The sequence below is a fragment of the Arachis stenosperma genome, chromosome 5, assembly GCF_014773155.1.
Source record: "Arachis stenosperma cultivar V10309 chromosome 5, arast.V10309.gnm1.PFL2, whole genome shotgun sequence".
In the NCBI taxonomy this organism is placed as follows: Eukaryota; Viridiplantae; Streptophyta; class Magnoliopsida; order Fabales; family Fabaceae; genus Arachis; species Arachis stenosperma.
In genome coordinates this window covers 22,207,150-22,226,815 of record NC_080381.1, presented here as the reverse complement: position 1 = coordinate 22,226,815, position 19,666 = coordinate 22,207,150, and the positions used below count along the sequence as shown (strand labels likewise).

Sequence of the window (19,666 nt, the reverse complement as noted above, 5' to 3'; positions counted from 1 at the left end):
TCAATACTCCATGCATGTATGTGTCCAAATACATACATCATTCTTCTAAGATAAGACCAGCCACAAAAAGTTAAGTACAATAACTTAATCATATTCAAGGCCCTTAAATAATATTTATAATGAGTTGAAATATAAAAGAAGGGGAGAGGGACATAAAGGATGGAGAAACAAAATACCAGTGGTCCACTAATTAATTTGGATGTAGGTGGCGGCATGAAAATCATTCACATATATCGTGACTACAATGCTTGATCCACAATCCAAATACATAATAGTAATTAAACACGAAGCAATGGGTATGTGCTTGTAGTAAGGCTCGGCTTTATTCCGATAATGATAGCGAAACCAATACAATGCAGTGGTATATAGTAAAAAACGCGTTAATGCAACATATCACACTCCTATCGCTCCAACCATTCTTATCCATTTCGATAGTGAAGGACAGAAAGAGGCTTCGTTAGCCTCGTCATTCATGTGTAAGCCAAACAACAAAATTAAAATAAAAAGGATCTAACCCTTTTCCATTTTGGGGCAAAACCTATTTTTATCTACTTTTCAATATAGCAGTAATTAACAATCAATTTATGATAATAACTGTTCTGAATCCGATCTCTGATTCCCCCATCGGAACAGCTACAACTCGATTATTCGGCTTTGGATTATCGTTGCAGTTCAGATTAGTCCAATAACTACAAATTTTTAACTAATATTTAAATTTAAATATTTATCTTATCTTAACCAATAAGATAAGATAAAGATAATAGTTTTAGTTACATTACACATTCTTAACTCTCATTTATACTTTTTGATTCATTTTAATTTGAGCGTATCTTTGCAGGTACCACTCCAAAAATCCGATCTCGTTGCTACCAAGATGGACAGATTTTCGATCCTCTTCTCAACTTGTACCAGCAAAATCTTGTACATTAACGCTGTCTTGGGATTATTATTGTGTATTTATTAAAATAGTAAATTCCATGCGCAACATTTTACACACTTATATATATATAATACATCCGCTTATTGTGTGTACATAGAAGCAAATTTTTACCCTCTTTTCTTTATTATTATCTAATGAAAAAATGTTGACAAAAAAAATGACGTAAAAGAGTTATGATTGAACAACATGAACTTTGTGTTGCTTAGCTTATAACTATTATCCAACTATAAATACACTCCAAATTCGTTACACACCAATAAACAAACAAAAGTATTTGACAAATAATAGATAAGATCGTTCTAAAACAGTTTAAAATTATTTTCTTTTGCATTTTTTTAATGTTAAATTGAATAAAGTAATTTTGAATTATTATTTTCTTAGTATTACCCATTAATAAAAGTATTGAGCATTGAATAAGTGTACACCAAATTTTTCTCTTTAATTTACAGCATTACATCACTCTTATGGCACATCATTCACTACTAATAATTTGTGTTTTAAATTAAAATGAATATGCATGAAGATGTAGAGTTCTCCAATGGTGTAGGTCGCATGTGGTAGGTTTCAACTTTCAAATTTGTGAAATTATGAATTGAAGAAGGACTTTATATTATCCAATATCTATAGAACCAATTAACGACTGAATTAGTTGACTTGTAAAAGTTTGTCCCCTTTGGAGTGGGCGCGGTGTGGGTGTGTCCAAGGTTGGGTGGATGTGTGGGGTGGGGCCTAAACTCTAAATTCTAAACTCTAAACGCTTCAAATAAATAAATAAAAGTTATAACCTAAAAGAGTGTGATGGAATGCCTTTGTTGTGAATATAATTGTGACAAGGCTTGTTTCTTTTGCTGGTGACGCCATGGCATGTTAGACCCACCAATAATGGCCAAAGATCTCTTCTTTCCAATTCTCAATCTTTCTTTCTCCTCATTTCTAATAATAAATCTTTTTTTTTCTTTTTATTATTGAGAATACATAATAAAATTAAGTATGCATTTGCCATATTCAAAAGTAGCTACAACAATGAATTGTCCATTTGTTAGAAAGTTCATCATATATATGTATATATCCATGCAATCTGACCAAACTAAGCAACGAGAAAAGAAAAATAAAGAAATTAAAAATGTGGAAATTAAAATCCGTCAGAAAAATCGGTATTGGTTGAAATGGTTTGAACAAGTTGATGGCGATGAAAAGTTTTTCCTTTTACAATCATCTTTTTTAAGTGTCCAGAGTAGGTATGTATTATTTCACAACTGGCTTTGTATAACTTTGTGTGAGAGGAGAAAGAAATAAGAAAGTGTTTATTTCTATTGCCAACAAACAAAAGCGAAAAGCTTCAAAACTTAACATACAAGAAAACCAGCAGACACTTGCTTTAAAATTATATAATATGAATTTAGAAACTCAGCAGGTGTTTAACAATATGGCAAAAAGCACTATTATGTCACTCATCCAATAACTTTTCAAGATATTTTGATTTTTTCCTCCTATTTTTAGAAAATATATTTTTTTGCTCATACTCTCAATTTTACTAATATAATTACTGCAAACTTAGCTCCTCTAATTTATTATGCCTTCTTTTTTAATTTCTGAAAAAATCATGTTACATATAGCATATGCAAAAACTCTATCTTTGGGTAACCAATTTATTAAAATAAAAACCAATTAATTAAGTGTTATTTTTAGACCCTTTTTAACTAAATACCAAAGTTTAAAATATCACGAAAAAAGTTTTAATTGACGAATTAAATATATAAAAAAATATTAAAAATTAACACTTTTTATTCATATTAGTCGATATTTTGAATAATAATTTTTTTATATTATTAAGATTGTAAAAGTTTAGATGTTAAATTTTAAAATTTAAAGTTAATTAAATATTAATTAAAAACTTTACTAGGATAAATCAACAGTATAATTAGCAAGAAGGATATTTACTGTACTAAAACTTTACTACAACAATCCAAAATTAGTTACTTGTCATTGTACAGGAGTGACGAAAAAGAATTGAGCAGCTAGATCAGAAACTATGAAGTATGAACACCTTGTTTTAATTTCCAATTGTATCCGAACAAGTGGCACTATGTTCATTGTTCATAGTTTACTACTTTACTTCGCATTGTGGATTAGATGGATTATTGCATTGACTGGATACAGTTTTCGATGAGAAAAAAGAGGAAATCATTTAAATATTAAAAGGAAGTTTTAATTTGAAGCCCACAAAATTAACTAAATATTGTGTTGAGTTTTATTTTAGTGACGCCAGCAGTGGGGAGCTTGAAAAAAAATTTTAGAGAGGGAAAAATTTAACAATAAAATTTAATAATAATATTTATATTAAAATAAATTTATAAATATAATTATTTTTTAAATTTATTACTAATAAAATAATAAATAAATAATTTTACAGATAATATGTATAAATTAATTTATAATAATATTCTTTAAATATTTAATAATTTAAAATTTTCAATAATTAAATTAAAAATTAAAAATTATTGTATAATAAAAAAAGAGTTAAAGATTGAATTTAAATATTTTAAATCATAATATTTAAACTAACTAAATTATTTTTTATTTTTTAAAAATTTTCTTTTTATAAAGAAATTGAGAATATCATACTTTTTATAGTCTCAATTAAGTTCCGTCCCCGACATGAGCTTTAGCTGACATCATAACAAAAATAATGATAGAAAAGCTCATAACAAAAATATATAGTAAATATATAAAAGTACTTTAGAAAGACTTTAACTATTTTTGGTGTCATCAAAACTTTAATTTTACCAAAACGGTCTTATTAGAATTTAGAAAGAGAATAAAAAGAAACAGTTAAAAATGTCGTACATTTGAATATTTAAAATACATATCGATGAATTATACATGAATTAATTTTTCATTTACTTTAAAGAATAATCCCTAAAAATAATAAAGGTTCTTTTTTCTTTTATAATTTTTATGGGTTTTTTTTTAGAGCGCGTGTGGACCATAATGAAGGGCAGGAGGGGTGAAGTAGGTGCACTCTTGGCACGTGTTTCATGTTTGAGAAAGTGAATATATATACAACTAGTCAACTATATATGGATGAATAATTTTATATTATCAATTAAAATCTATAGTTTAGAACTATAACAAATTATAGTGAAAAATGATGACAATTAACAATTATATAACATGATTTGATACTTTGTAAAATTTTCATTCTAAAAACGTAAAATTATTTTGCACCTAAGTTATATATAAATTTATGTATCTAATATATATTTTAAAACAATATTAATATTTTTTAATTAAAATTCAATCATATATAACCAAACCCAAATTGGTCAATCAGTTAGTACAAAATGGGAAAAGAAGAAAAAAAATTAAGCTCTTCGAAAATTATTAACATCAAATTAGTTTAAACTAGTATTTTTACTCGTAATAATATTACAAGAATATAAATTTTTTAAAATTATGATCTACTTTATTCTGACAGTATATATTATGCATAACATAAAAATTTATAAAATTAAACTACTTTTACAAAAAAAAGTTGTAAATTGACAAAAGTCTCTGGCTAAGAAGACCAATGTATCTGTAGATAAAAGATCAAATAATAAGATTTTAATTATTATTTTTATATAAAAAAATTTAATTTTTTTATTAATAATTAATTTTAACATACAGACGTTATCTAAAATTTAAAATAATTTAATGTGTATATTTTTATATTTAATTAGGTGTTAACTATTAAATCTGTTACACAAATAGAAATAAGTAATTTTTATACTTTCTATTTAAAAATAATATTTTTTCTCCCTATACATATAAAAATATAATTAGATATTAGCATAAAAAATTATACTGATAGTTATAAAAATTAACTTAAAATTAATTTTTTAAAAATAATTCAATCTTGATTCTAACTTTAAATTATAACATTAGTATTATCTCCAAATTATATGTAATAAATATTTGAAAGAGAAATAAAAATATAGATTAGAAAGATAAGCAGTGAAAATTTAAAACTAAATAAAAAATTATGTATATAATAATAATAATAATAATAATAATAATAATAATAATAATATTTTTTATGTAAATTATATTACTTTGTTAATTTTGTTTTCTGTAGAAGAGAAAAATAGAAAAAATAGAGAATGAGAGAAAAGATAGAGATAGAAAGATAAAGATGAAGAGTGAGAGTAAGGTCAGAATTTGTTAATTTTGGAAAAAAAATTATTTTAATTATAAAAAAATATTGAATGACATATTTTGATTTGTCAAATTACTAATATAAAATATAATTTATATATAAATTAAAAATAGTAGAGAAAAATAAAAAAAATAGAGAGAGAAAGATGAGAGAATTTAGGAAGGGAGTTTATTAATTTTGAAAAAAAATATTTTCTCTTAATTTTAATAAGAGAGTGTTATGTGACACATTTGATTATTAAATTAAATAGTAATATATGATACATAATATAAGTATATTTTAATTTCAATTTTAAAATTTTAATTTTAATTTTAATACAATTAAAGAATGTCATGTTGCACATTTTAATTGTTAAATTAGTAATTAATCATTGATGTTGATAATGATATATAAAATAAATAGAGTGAATGATATATAAAATAAATAGAGTGGTTGAAGGAATAAGAGAAATAGAGAAAGGAAGAGGGAGGAGGGGGAGAACTTTTTAATTTTAGAGGGAAAGATTTGATTTCAATTGAAACGAGGGAGTGACATGTGGTATATTTTTGTTGTAAAATTAGTAAGGAGGAGAGAATAATTTTTTAATTTTGGAGAGAAAGATTTAATTTTAATTACAATGAGAGAGTGACATGTGACATATTTTAGTTATAAAATTAGTAAGAAAAAGAGCAGAATTCTTTAATTTTGAAGGGAAAGATTTGATTTCAATTACAACGAGAGAGTGACATATGATACATTTTAGTTGTAAAATTAATAAAGAGGAGGAAAAAATTTTTTTAATTTTAATTACAATGAGAGAGTGACATATAGTACATTTTAGTTATAAAATTAGTAAGAAAAAGAGGAGAATTTTTTAATTTTAAAAAAAATTGTATTCCAATTACAATAAAAAAGTAACATGTGACATATTTTAGTTATAAAATTAGAGATATATAATAAATGATAAAATATTTTAATTTTTAATCAGAATTCTGATCTCTAATTAAAAATCAAACCAAACATTACATCTAGAACATTTACCTTCGAACTAAACATTACAATATCCTTACTTTCCAAATTAAACATTGCTGCATGTTTGGTAACAAAAGAAAAAATTAGTCAAAAATAATCATAATTTTTTATTTAATATTTATTAATTATTATAATAATTAATGAATATTAAATAAGTTTTGACTGTTTTTTTGTTTCTAATTAATGAATCCAATTCTAATTATTTATAATTGAATTCATGGCAGGCTGCATGCTGCCATAGTTCTCCAAGTATAGAGATCAACTATATATAGTTAAGTGTAAGTTGAAAAGGTGTAAACGAACTATTAATGATCTATTAATGTACTGATAAAGAACAGTTGTATAAAATCTGTGCAGTTGGTTTTCTTTATTTAAGAAAATAGACAAGGTGAAATCTTCCTCACATAGAGAGATGCAGGCAGGTGTGGAAAAGTAAAGATGAAAATGAGAGAGGGCAAGTTGAGGAAATAATGATGAAATATGTAACTGGCAAAATGGGGTCATACACATGAAGCTGTCTCAACAAAATGCCTAGAATTATTGGATCGCAATATCGCATAACTTGACGACCACGTACGATCTCACATGCATTATCGGCCACCCTCCATTCTATCTTCTTTTTTGTAATGATGAGCCAAATCTCATTGCTCCATTATTCCACATGTCCGATCCCTTGAAAGCTGGAAGGATAGATCCGGAACTTGCATCAACACCACAGATACTGTTTTTAATTACTATCTCTTTTTTAACAATTCACATAATAATAATAATAATAATAGTTTTGCAATTTATGGCACATGTTGAGAATATTATAAATAAATATTTTATTAAATGTTATTAAAAATTTTAAATTTTTTTATTATTATACTTTTAAAATATTTCTTTAAAATACAAGTTAACTAATCCTAATAATACACAATAAGCAACAATATTTTGTGTTCATATATTTTTTAGTGTAACTCTTAAAAATGGTTCTTTATTCAATTTTTAGAAAAAAGAAAAAATAAAAAACAAATAATTTTTTAAATTTTTTGAAAAACTTGTACCGTAAAAATGATATGAAAATTAAAATAATATATTATTAAATTTAAAGACTGACTAAAAATTAAAATTTAAAAGATAAGTAGTACTTTTGCATATGTAAACCCAAAATTAATATTGTTTAACTGTAATTTTGAGTATATTATAATTATAAATGAGGTTTTTTGTTCAGAAAAAAAATTCTCATCTTTATCCTCAATAAATAGATAAATGGAATCCATCAAAAAAATAAAATAAAAAAAGCTTTTATACATAAATATAATACATGTATTTTACACTATCAAATAGTCGGTTAAAGTTATTGTAAAAAAAAAAATCATGTGGCAAGACTATGTAACTTTTTTTACAGAACGTGATCATTTTCTAGTAACATATAAGAAGTACAGCACAGAAGAACATCACTTTCACTGATGATCAGCCACACAAGTTGTTAATCAAAGGCATGATAAAGAAAGGATTATGATTTAGATTTTATTTCAGAGTCCACAGATATGTTGGTCCCTCAAATTGGTACGACCACGATACGAATCCTTTCATGGGTCTGTTCTTTATTTTATCATACATCTTCATATCGTTCTCATCAATTTAGAACTGTTAAGGGCTTTGTTTGGATAATCTTTAAAAGGATAGAATCTCCCTCCTTCAAAGACATGGGTTTGGTGTTGTGGTTTGGCCAAGAGGGAACTGAAGGGAGGACATTGGAACCCACCCTAAAGTGTAAATGATACAAAATGCATCTGAATTATTTTGTCTCTGATAAAAATCTTTTAAATTTTGTTATTGACAAAAATAACTTCAAATTCTTTTAAAAGGTTACAAAAATACCTAACATTAAATATGTATGTGTTCTTAAAAAATATTTTAGAAATTGAATTTTAATATAATTTTTTACAAGTTTAATTAGAAAAATGAGATATTTTTATTCTTAAACTTTGGTAATTTTTCACTAAGTGTATATTTTTTTGTGGTTTTTTTGTCAATAATCAATAATAGTTTTAAAAAATAAAAAAAATCTAGAGATCAAATTTTTATTTGATTTTTGCTATGTATTTTTTAAATAATTATCTAATATTTTTATAAATTTTTTTATTAAATACATAAACGATTTGTTAAATATAAAAATTGTTTGTCACTTATTAAAAAAAATTATTTTTTATTATTTTATCGCATTTTTTAAACAATTTAAGAATTTTTTATGCATAACAAAATTGAAGAATATTTTTGTCAACGTAAAAATCATTTAAATGCATTTTTATTGGTTCACCGCTTTTAGAATTGAAGTGCTTGCAACGAACCAAATTAAATAGCACACAAGCATAGATCTTATGATTTTTCTAATCGCACTTGATAAGTTTTTTTAAAATGTTTAGGGTACCTAAATAGAAACTATCAGGCCATAAATTCAAGATCTAAGGCAATATATATACTTCTTTGTTAGGATTGCTTTTTATTTGATTACACCATAATCTGATCGTTGTTCTAAACTTCTAATACTTTATCTGAATTAATGAGTTCATTAAACGAAATCTTGCTGTGATGTCATACATTCTCCTCTTTCATCTATCTCATATCTGCATCCAAATGCCCTAAAGTGGTTCTTGTTACTGGCTCATGTTAAGTTATAAGAAAAAGGGAAATGTTAGGTGGACAATGATTTTATTGAACAATATGAACAACTACTAATCAAATAAAAACACACTACACCTCTAAATTAATCTTCTAAATTTTAATATTAAAATAATCATCCGTACACTAGTAAAATGAACATTCGATATATCTATTGTTTATATTGTTTAATATTTTCATTGTTCATCTATACTTTTCTTAAGAAGAATATTTGGAATCAACCCTTTTTAGTGGATAATTAGTCAACATTTTTTTCTTTAAATTTTTTTAATATTTCCAATAATGTTTATCTATTATTTTTGTAAAAGCGTAATTATTTTTACTGATTTAATGTTATGTAATGAAATAAATGTATAAAATTATTTTACAATAATAGGATATTAAAATTAAATTCAATTTAATTATTAGTTAAAAAAGTTAATTTCTTAAAAAATGGTATATTATATTATAATCAATTCAACAACGAAAAATTTCAGGTTGAAAGTACAAAGCCAGAAACAAAGAAAGGAAAAAGAGCAAACGAATTAAAGGGAAGAAAAGAAGCAAAAAAAAGTCAAGGTTCCAAATGCACCTATAAATTCTCCCGAGACTCAAGTGTGCCCTGTTTTCACATAATTTTAACTTTTCTCTTCTCAGAATTCAGAAAGTAAATAAAGATAATAATTTTGTACGAAAGAAAGTATATTTGTTGGTTTGGATAAACAGTAATAATTACTAAATATTGAATGTTAGTACGAAGTAGTTAATTTTAGTGATTGATAAATGAAGAATAAAAAATGAAATTGTTTTTTCTTCCTTTGGGCACCAATTTCATTTGATGTGTGTGTGTGTGTGTGTCCGAGAAACAGAGAGAATAACGATAATAACTACCGAGTACCGACCAGAGGCATGTTTCATGGAAGCACATTAGAATTCATTTAAAAATGGGAAGAAATAGGAAAAGGACAAATGCTAAGATATAAAAATGTAAAATGTTTTTAATTATTAGTAGCTACGCTACGATTCTAGGAAGTTGCGACCCAAATAGATTCCCCCCACTCCCAGTTTCTTATTATGTTTTCATGGTCACCTTCTTCCTTGCAACTGCTTCTTCTCTTCTTTTCCCTCTCAATTCTCACTTCACACCTCTTCTCTCCTTCCTCTTCCTCCTCCTCCTCCATCTCCTCTGTTTCTTCTTCATCTTCAACTTCTCCTTCAAACACTTCTTCTTCCTCTTCTTCTTCTTGGTGATCCAAAAGGGATAGCCGAAGGCGGCCATGGCTTCTCTGAGCACGGAAACAAGAAGAAGTGGATGGGGCCTTGGTGATCTCAATGACTAACCTGCCACCTTCTCTGTGGGGCCTTACTTGTATAGACTCCGAACCCCTCATGGTTGTCAAAGGAGGTGGGAAGCTCTTTGTTTTTGCTATCTTCTTCTTCTTCATCTTCTTCTTATGGCCTCCGAAACATTGAGTTGATGATGTACAAGTACTTTGGTCCGAGGAGGTAAAGATGTGAATGCCACTGTCCCCCATGATGTCCGTGCCACTCTCATTCCCCAGGTTCTCAGTGCAGAGCTCCAAACTCTTGGGGCTCATTCGAACAGACGAAAGCTTCACCTGAGGATGGACATATGGCGCTGTTTCTTTCTCTTCTTTCGAAAGGGAAGATGGAACGATGCCCCAACCACCCTCACACGACTTGGAGTAACTAATAACACTAGTGTCGTTTTGTGGTGTAGTTTTGTGATGGTTTGGGGTTTGTTCCAAGTAAGATAAATGATGAGAAGGAGTGAGTGGAGGCTTCCTAAGCCTGTGGGTGTGTATTAGGTGGTGATGAGAGTCAAGGGATGATTGCCCATGGCACACAATTGCAGCCATCTTCAATTGGAATAATGAAGGAGTAGTGACACCATGCATTGTATTTGTAGTACCCAAAAGTTATGTGTCTTGGCCCCATTTCGCACCCACTTGTATTATAAAATTCTTTATCCACCACATAACACGAAAAGTCAAGAACCCGGTAAAAAAAAAAACACACAATGCATCCCATGTTTGCGCCTTAGTTGAAGAAATATTGGGATCTTAAGGACGAAATTAAATGAAGGAAAAAAGGGGGCAGAGACAGGTGGGTGTAATTATCTTTGCTGAATAATTACCAGCTTTACTACTATTCCTTTCCAAAAGAAAGCCAACAAAAAATAAAGCAAACCACCAAAATGGATTCTCCCAAATATTGCCTGATAGTGATTGCTTCCCTCTTTTCTTTATGTGCACTCTCTATAACTTTTTTTTTTTTTAAGGCAATCCAAAATCCTCCCTCTGTGGACTATGGTTCATATGCCGAATTGGGTCAAATTTTAGGCCACCACTGCTATTCCATTCGAAAGAGTCAAAGTGGGAAAGGAACACCAACGATATAGCCTTTGAACACCAACAATATAGCCTTTCAAAATTAATTGCTAACTGTCCAATTATTTCTAATCTTTTTTTAATCGGTTATATTCGGTGTACGTCAAATCAATTATTAATATAAAATATATTTTAAAATATAAAATATATATTAAAATTGAATTAAATAATATATATTTTATATATAAATATATAATAATTAATTTTAATATATAAAATATTTTTATCTTTATATAGAATGATAAATAAATTAATTACTAAGTAAGTCATATATATAAAATAATGTGTATTATTCTAACTATTTTGATAATTAATTTTGTGTTGAAAAATATTTATATTATTATCTGAGAGTCACTCCACCTACAAATATGTTTTAAACATTTTTGTAATATAGAACAATATACAAATTAATCATTAAATTAGTTATATATATAAATGAATATATATTTAAATTTATAAAATATTATATATACATATAAATAATAAACTAATTTAGTAATTATTTTTTTGGTAAAATATTTTTATTATTATTTGAGAGCCCTCCACATACAAATATGTTTTATTTTTTTTTTTCTGCAGAAGTACGACAACGTATCACGTTCTGATAGGAGGCACAATTGGGTCCAGTACAGAATGTACAATTTGGTCAACATTTTTTTGCTTAGTTAAAACCAGAAAAAAAAAAAACGATTAAAGAGTAAATCGAACTCGGTTAGTTTGGTGAGCCATTTGTTTCTCAATCATGCCCTCTTTGCCAACTTGAAAAAGAAAGATATAAAATGGAAATTGAAAAATATTCACTATATATTAGTGTGAGAAACTGGTTGCATTGTGAAGACGATGCCGTTGGTGATCGACGGTCATGGTGGTGCATGCTTCAATCTGAGTTGAAACGTCAAGAGCAATATGACGTCGTTCTCTCTAGGTAGCGCGTGTGGCACGACAGTTCCAAAAGAAGCAAGTGTGAAAATGGTGGTGATGATTACTAGATCTTGTTTCTCTTATCTTGTTTAAACAGTTTTTAATGGTTTAAACCAGTTTTTATCCAACTCGATTTATGAGCTAGGAAATGAGTTGCGTTCTAACTAGACCAATGTCTTTGCCTTAAAAAAAGGACGTTTTATCCTCCGTATTGGCACATGTTGGGGATAGTATGTAACGTAACTGCTTGCTTGCTTGCATAAATGATTTTGTTTGGGGAAGATTTTGAACTCTCACAACTTGGTCGCCGACGCTTACTTAAGTTCACGAGTGAGTTGACCAGTTGGTTAGTGAAATCCATGATATATCTTGCAATATATGACAATTCTTTTGGATTTCAAACCAGGCACTCTCAGCTTTACATCCAAAGCAAAAGATTATTTTGCCCCGGGACCCGGCCACTTCTCTAAAATATGTACGGATATTTCACAAAGACATGTCTAAAAGCCGTTTGAAAAGGAAAGGAGTGAGTGACTCCTCCACCAATGAATTTAAGTTCTCTTAAAAGGAATCTTGATAAAAAAAAGTTCTCTAAAAGGAAAAGAAAAATGTTTTTTAATTTACACAAGTTTTTTATACATCTTCTCTTGTATATTTTCTTTTTATAGTATAAAAAAGATAAAATTTTCATCTTCCTTTATTTCTTATCAATTTTTTTAATAGCAAAAAATAGATTCATAAAATAGTCAAACAATATTTATAAATTATTAAAAAAATATTACATCTAGATTTAAAAAGAAGAATAAATAATTTTATGTAGAACTATATCTGAGAATTAGTATAGATCTTTATTACAAAAATTTCAAAAGATAAAAAAAAGGCAGATTGAGTTTCTTAAGTTTTCAAATTTATATAAAAAATAATAATAATAAGGTAAATTAGAATCCCAAAATCTATTTGTGTGGTGGACCATAAGTAAATGGCCTACCCAAAATGCTTTATGCTTGATCCTTAGGGCTTAGGTATTGTCATTTTAATTATTATATTACAATAATTTTAAAAAGTACCCTTACTTAATTTAACAATAACTAACTTATTATAGTATAAGTATTAATTATTTATTATGCTTAATATTCTTCTAGAAGATAAAATGAAAAATGCATAAAGGTACATATTTATTATTGATTATGTTACGTGTATACTAAAATTAGCCACCAAAATTAGTCACTAGTATAAAATATATGTTAAAATACAAATATATATTGAAAAGAAATTAAGTCACACATATATTTATACTCAAATATATTAGTGGTTGATTTTAATAGTTAATTTTAGTGTACGAATAACATTTTTGATATACCATAAAGTGGAGAGAGGAAGTATAGTGAGAGTTAAAAATTCTGCAGTTTCACGGAATAAAATTTGTCAAGAGGCACCAATATTGTGAAGATTTTGATAATATATATTATACCCTCTTACATGCAAATGAACTTGTGCTTTCAGTACTCAGCATCAGCTAATGTTTCAAAGTACTGATTGATCGCGATATGATCGACGTCCACTGACCTATATGCATGCATGGGAGTTCAGATTTTAATTTCAAAAATTGATTTTTGAAACTACTAAATCACATCATAAAGCCTAATAGCCGTGCAAATTAAAATATAAAAAGTACTACATTTTTCTTATTAGAATCCTATATATATAGGGTTGGTAATAACTAGCTATATATCGTAGTATAGGAGCATCTTTAATTTGTAATAGAAATAGATTGAAATGCTTGCTCGTGCATCAATTGGTTCACTGGTTGCTATGGCATAAATTTATTTATTGATCAAGCAGCTCTTTAATTTATCAACTTGTACCATAATAATAAATTAAAACAATGTGTACACCAAAATTAACTATCAATATAAAATATATACATATTAAAATATAAATACATATTAAAAATAAATTAAATTATACATATTTAAATATTTATATATAAATATATTAGTAACTAATTTTAATAGTTAATTTTAGTATACAAATAATATTTTTGAAATTAAAGGATAGGGGAAAAAACTTGAGTTTGATTCGCTCAAACTTGTGACATAATGTGTCATTAGAATAAGATGATGACGTTCCCGGCCCCTCCTAAGCTAGCTAGTATGGTACCTTCATTATTCAGAAAGCTACTTTCACGAGTAAACTCAATATTCTATCGATCTTTACAAAAAGAGAACAAAACACATGGATAGGAATTTGTGAATCTCAGCCGTTAATTAATATACTATTTGGGTATAGTTTTATTTAAAACAAATGTATGCATTATTAGCTGTTTAAACATTTCTGGTTGGTGCATCCTACGCTCATACTACTCTTTTGAATTATAATAATGAGCATCTTAGACATATTTAAACTTGTATTATTGTGGCTTTATTTTTCAAGTGGATTGAGTTTAAACTTTGGTTGAAAAGCTTTTGTTGGAATAATAAGTCCATGCCTCATTTTTTATGTATGTTTAATTAATATAATGTAATTATAATTTAAATTATTATTTTAACCCATTTTTATTATCTCAAATATCAAATATATACTATACATGCAAATAATAGCATTGTTTTGGCAAAAACTGTTACGTGAGCTAATGAGTCATGTGTAGTGGTTAGCAAGCTAATTAGTTAGGAGTTGCAGATATAGGCAGATTCTATTAGTGAGTAATTAGGGAATAAGTTTGTTAGAATGCTGACTAGATAGTTAATTATGCAACTCATCAAGTTGCTGCTATTTATTAGCTAAGAAAGGTGAATTGAATCCGGTTTTTTGGTGTGCAAACAGAAAATGAATTCAAGAGTGATAGAGTTGTGACAGTAAACACACTCTCCTTTGTTTTCAAGCTTCGAAAAGTTCTTCCCTTCATCTCCCCTGAACTCACCATTTCAACATGGTGCGGTGAGCGTGGAAGGGGAATGATGATAAATGGTTGAGGAACTTCGAAAGAAGTCTGCAGCACATTTCTTCATTCTTTGTCTTCTTCTTCTTACAAAATCAATTTTCTCTCACTTTTCTCATCTAATTCTTCTCCTCTTCCCTTAAACTCAATTGATAGAGACTGATGAGATTTGCGTTGTCGTGTATCAATCCGGCACTGGCAAACATTTCCGATCAGCGAGATTGAGGGAAGAAGTTCTGAATCTGCATCAACAAGATTCATTGATTTGATTCTGAAATTAGGGTTTGCGAACAAGAGGCGATAGAACGTGAAGGTATTGCATCGGTTCCTTCAGTAGACATTCATGCACTTGCTGCGTTGGTGAATCAGATCAACATGATGAACCAATCAAGCACGAACAAAGGTCAATCAAATCCAGCATTGGATCCGGTGAGTCCTTATTTCTTGCATCTTGGAGAAAATCCAGGATCAGCCATAGTTGCTGTTAAATTGGTAGGGAGTAATTTTCAACAGTGGAAAAGAGACATGTGGAGAGCATTGAAGTCCAAGAACAAGCTGAAATTTGTGGATGGATCGATTCAAAGACCATCAGAGGATGATGCATTGTTTGAAGCATGGGATCGTTGCAACACATACATTGCTTCTTGGATCAATCACTCTCTAAGCCCTGAAATTGCTCAAAGCGTCATGTGGATTAACTCAGCCGAAGAATTATGGAAGGAATTGAAGTATAGGTACAGTCATGGTGACGTGTATAGAATAGCAGAATTGGAGGAAGAATTATTTGCAACCAAGCAAGGAGATGCATCAGTAACTGCCTACTATACTAAGCTGAAATCGATTTGGGAGGAATTGGAAAATTTACGTCCAATTCCAAACTGTTCAAGATGTGTGGAGAAGTGCAATTGTGAGGTGAACATAATGAGAGGTTACAAGGAAGAATCTAGAACAGTTAGGCTTTTGAGAGGTCTTAACGAACAATTTTCAACTGTGAGATCCCAGATCATGCTGATGGAACCGTTACCTACGGTGGATGTAGCCTTTGCATCCTTATTGCAACAAGAGCGGCAGCTGAACCTGAATGAAGTAATGGAAGAAAAGGCATTGTTAATCCATTCAAGAAATGAAAATAGTAGCACAAACACAAGAGGAAGAGGCAGAGGCAGAGGGAGAAGAGGCTATGGCAACAATGCAAAGAATGGAAGAGGTTCCAAACAATGTTCTCATTGTGGCAAGTATGGTCACTTGGCAGACACATGCTACAAAAAGCATGGCTTCCTCCCTCATTTCAAGAACAATGGAGCCATGATCAACAACATGGTTGCTGAAGATGATAATAAAGTAAGCAATCAATATCAGAAGGAAGAACTTGGCAAATCCGAGCCATATTTCACCTTAGAACAAAAGAAGGCTTTGCTTGCTCTTCTGAACCAACAAGATGCACACCCAAAGCATAGCATAAATCAACTTGTCACCACAACTCTACCATCAAACCAAGGTATCTCTTACATAATGTCACTTTCTACATTCAGTCCTAAATCCTGGGTCATTGACTCAGGAGCAACCAATCACGTGTCATATGCCAAAAATTCATTTCAAAACATGTACCAAATTGAACCCGTACTAGTCAACATGCCTGATGGCACAAATACATTGGTCAATACTGCAGGAACAGTTGTGTTTTCTGATCAATTTTCTTTGCTACATGTCTTTTATATTCCAAATTTTAAATTCAATTTGATCTCTGTCTCAAAATTAACAGCCGATTTGAAATGCAAATTGATTTTTGATGAAAATGAATGTGAAATCCAGGACAAAACTACCAAGAGAACAATTGGTGTAGCTGAACAAAGGAGAGGGCTCTATGCTTTTGAGAACCTCACACCCATTCAAGCTACATCACAAGTTGCATCTGCATCACTTGCATCCACACTGTCAGCACAGTCCACACACTTAAGACACTTTGAACGATGGCATCTTAGATTAGGACATTTGCCTAATGATAGAATTGTTGTTATGAAAAAGAAATACAAAGATTTAAAGTTTTCAATTTGTAATAAGCCTTGTGATTCTTGTCCTTATGCAAAACAAAAACGGTTGCCTTTTATGTCAAGGATCACTAAGAGCATGAACAACTTTGACATTGTACACATTGACATTTGAGGTCCTCTCAATACTATTTCTGTTTCGGGTTTCAAATATTTCTTGACTATTGTGGATGATAAAAGTAGATTCACTTGGTTGTATTTTATGAAATTAAAGAGTGAAGCTAGTGAATTAGTCAAAAATTTTGTTAAAATGATTAAAACTCAATTCAGAGTAACAATTAAGAAGATCCGAACTGATAATGAAAATGAATTCAAACTGAACAATTTTTATGCATCCAAAGGTATCATTCATCAAATCTCATGTGTTGAAACTCCCCAACAAAATGACATTGTAGAAAGGAAGCATCAATACATTTTGGAAGTCACAAGAGCTTTGATGTTCCATTCTAACATGCCAAAGAAATTTTGGAATTTTGCAGTAGCACAATCAGTTCACATAATTAATAGAATTCCTAGTGTGCTATTGCAAAATCATTCTCCTTATAAAATTTTGAAAGAAAAATAGCCTGATATATCTTACCTCAAAGTCTTTGGATGTCTAGGATTTGCTTCAATAAATTCAGCTCATAGATCAAAATTAGATCCGAGGGCTATTAAATGTGTGTATTTGGGTGTCAAAGAAGGTGTCAAAGGGCACGTTCTATATGACTTGAAAAGTAGAAATATTTTAATGTCAAGGAATGTATCATTTTATGAACATGTATTCCCTTTTTCATTGCAAAATTTAGTTGACAATAACATTGCTATTGATCCTGCACCTATTACTACATTAAACAATCTAGCATTTGATGATCCATTTTCTGAATTTCATAGTAGCATTAATTCCCATGCATCACCATCAGTCAATCATTTAGATGAACATCAACATGAGAATATTATACCTGACATCATGCCTGCATCTTCACAGTCCAATGATTCACCATATCTTAGCATGACATCTAATTCACCTCAAGAGATTAGAAAGTCCACAAGAAATAAAAATCCCCCTGCATATCTAGAGGATTATCATTGCATGCCAGCTGTGTCATACACTAATTGTTCCTCGAATTCAACTCTTAATTCACATGATTCTCATCAATTTTTCTTGGAAAATTTTGAAAACATGTTACATGAGCAAACAACAAATTTCTTTGATCAGTCCACAATTTTATTTTTTGAGTCAGAGTCACCTTCACCCCTCCTCCCAATTAATGCATCTTCAATTCTATCCACCACACATACTTCTCAACTCAAACACAAAGAGCCAAAATGCTATGCCGAGGCCGTTTGTGATCCTAGTTGGCAGGACGCTATCAATGCTGAATTAACTACTCTAAGGAAAAATAGAACTTGGACACTTACCAAGCTTCCTGATGGAAAGAAGGCTGTCGGGTGTAAATGGGTGTTTCGTTTGAAACTAAAGTCTGATGGTTCAATTGATCGCCACAAGGCCAGGCTGGTTGCTCAAGGGTTCACCCAAACAGCAGGGGTGGATTATTTTGAAACATATAGTCCTGTGGTGAAAATGAATACCTTTCGAATCCTCATGTCCATTGCTGCAGTGAGAGGCTGGTTTGTCCACCAATTGGATGTCAACACAGCTTTTTTGCATGGTGATTTAGCTGAAGAAGTATATATGCGCCCTCTCCAAGGTCTCCAACTATCCTCACCAGATTTGGTTTGCAAATTGGACCGTTCTCTTTACGGCTTGAAACAAGCCAGCAGACAATGGAACACAAAATTGTGCACCACACTACTTCAAGCTGGATATTCTCAATCACGACATGACTATAGCTTTTTCACAAAATCAAACAAGGGCAAATTCACAGCCATTCTGGTGTATGTCGATGATTTAATACTAGCTGGAGATGATATGTGTGAAATACGGTTCATCAAGCAACATCTACATGATCTCTTCAAGATCAAGGACATTGGGGACCTGCAATTTTTTTTTGAGATTGGAGGTAGTTCGAAGCAAGGGGGAATTGCAATATGTCAAAGAAAGTATTGCATCGATCTACTCCAAGACTACGGGTTAATGAAAGCCAAGGCAATCTCAACTCCAATGGACTACACCAGCAAGTTGACAAAGAATACTAGAAATCCGCTTAGCTCAACATCTGAATATAGAAGGTTAATTGGAAGATTACTCTATCTAACCAATACAAGGCCAGATATATGTTATGCGGTTGGAAGATTGATTCAATTTTTGGAGTGTGCTACTGACAAACACTTTGAGGCAGCTATAAGGGTACTTAGATATCTCAAGAATGAGCCAGCATTGGGACTGTTCTTTTCATCTCAGACAGATTTGGACCCAACCGGTTTTTCAGACAGCGACTGGGGCACCTGTTCGGACACAAGAAGATCAGTATCTGGTCATTGCTTCTTCATAGGTACTTCTGTTGTGTCCTGAAAAAGTAAAAAACAAAGTACAGTAGCCGTATCATCATGTGAAGCAGAATACAGAGCCCTTGCTATGGCCACTAGGGAGGCACAATGAATTACTTACAT

The 19,666-nt window shown here is 29.8% G+C and overlaps 1 protein-coding gene across 1 annotated transcript; it reads right to left on the bottom strand.

The window, feature by feature from the left end:
• Positions 1–577: 577 nt before the first annotated feature.
• On the bottom strand, positions 578–10,675 carry LOC130980560 (protein FANTASTIC FOUR 3-like). Its single transcript, XM_057904223.1, has 2 exons — positions 10,137–10,675; positions 578–689 (listed from the first exon to the last, which is right to left on the bottom strand). Exons 1-2 carry the CDS (start codon positions 10,673–10,675, stop codon positions 578–580), a joined length of 651 nt encoding a protein of 216 aa, XP_057760206.1.
• Positions 10,676–19,666: the final 8,991 nt, after the last annotated feature.

What these genes read in the sequence shown, in the direction of transcription:
- LOC130980560 (XM_057904223.1), bottom strand. Translation starts at nt 10,675, where the DNA reads ATGGCTGCAATTGTGTGCCATGGGCAATCATCCCTTGACTCTCATCAC. An exon ending in CCCCACAGAGAAGGTGGCAG is followed by an intron (nt 690 to 10,136) that starts GTTAGTCATTGA and finishes AAAAATTTGTAG; the next exon opens with TTATTGGACTAATCTGAACT.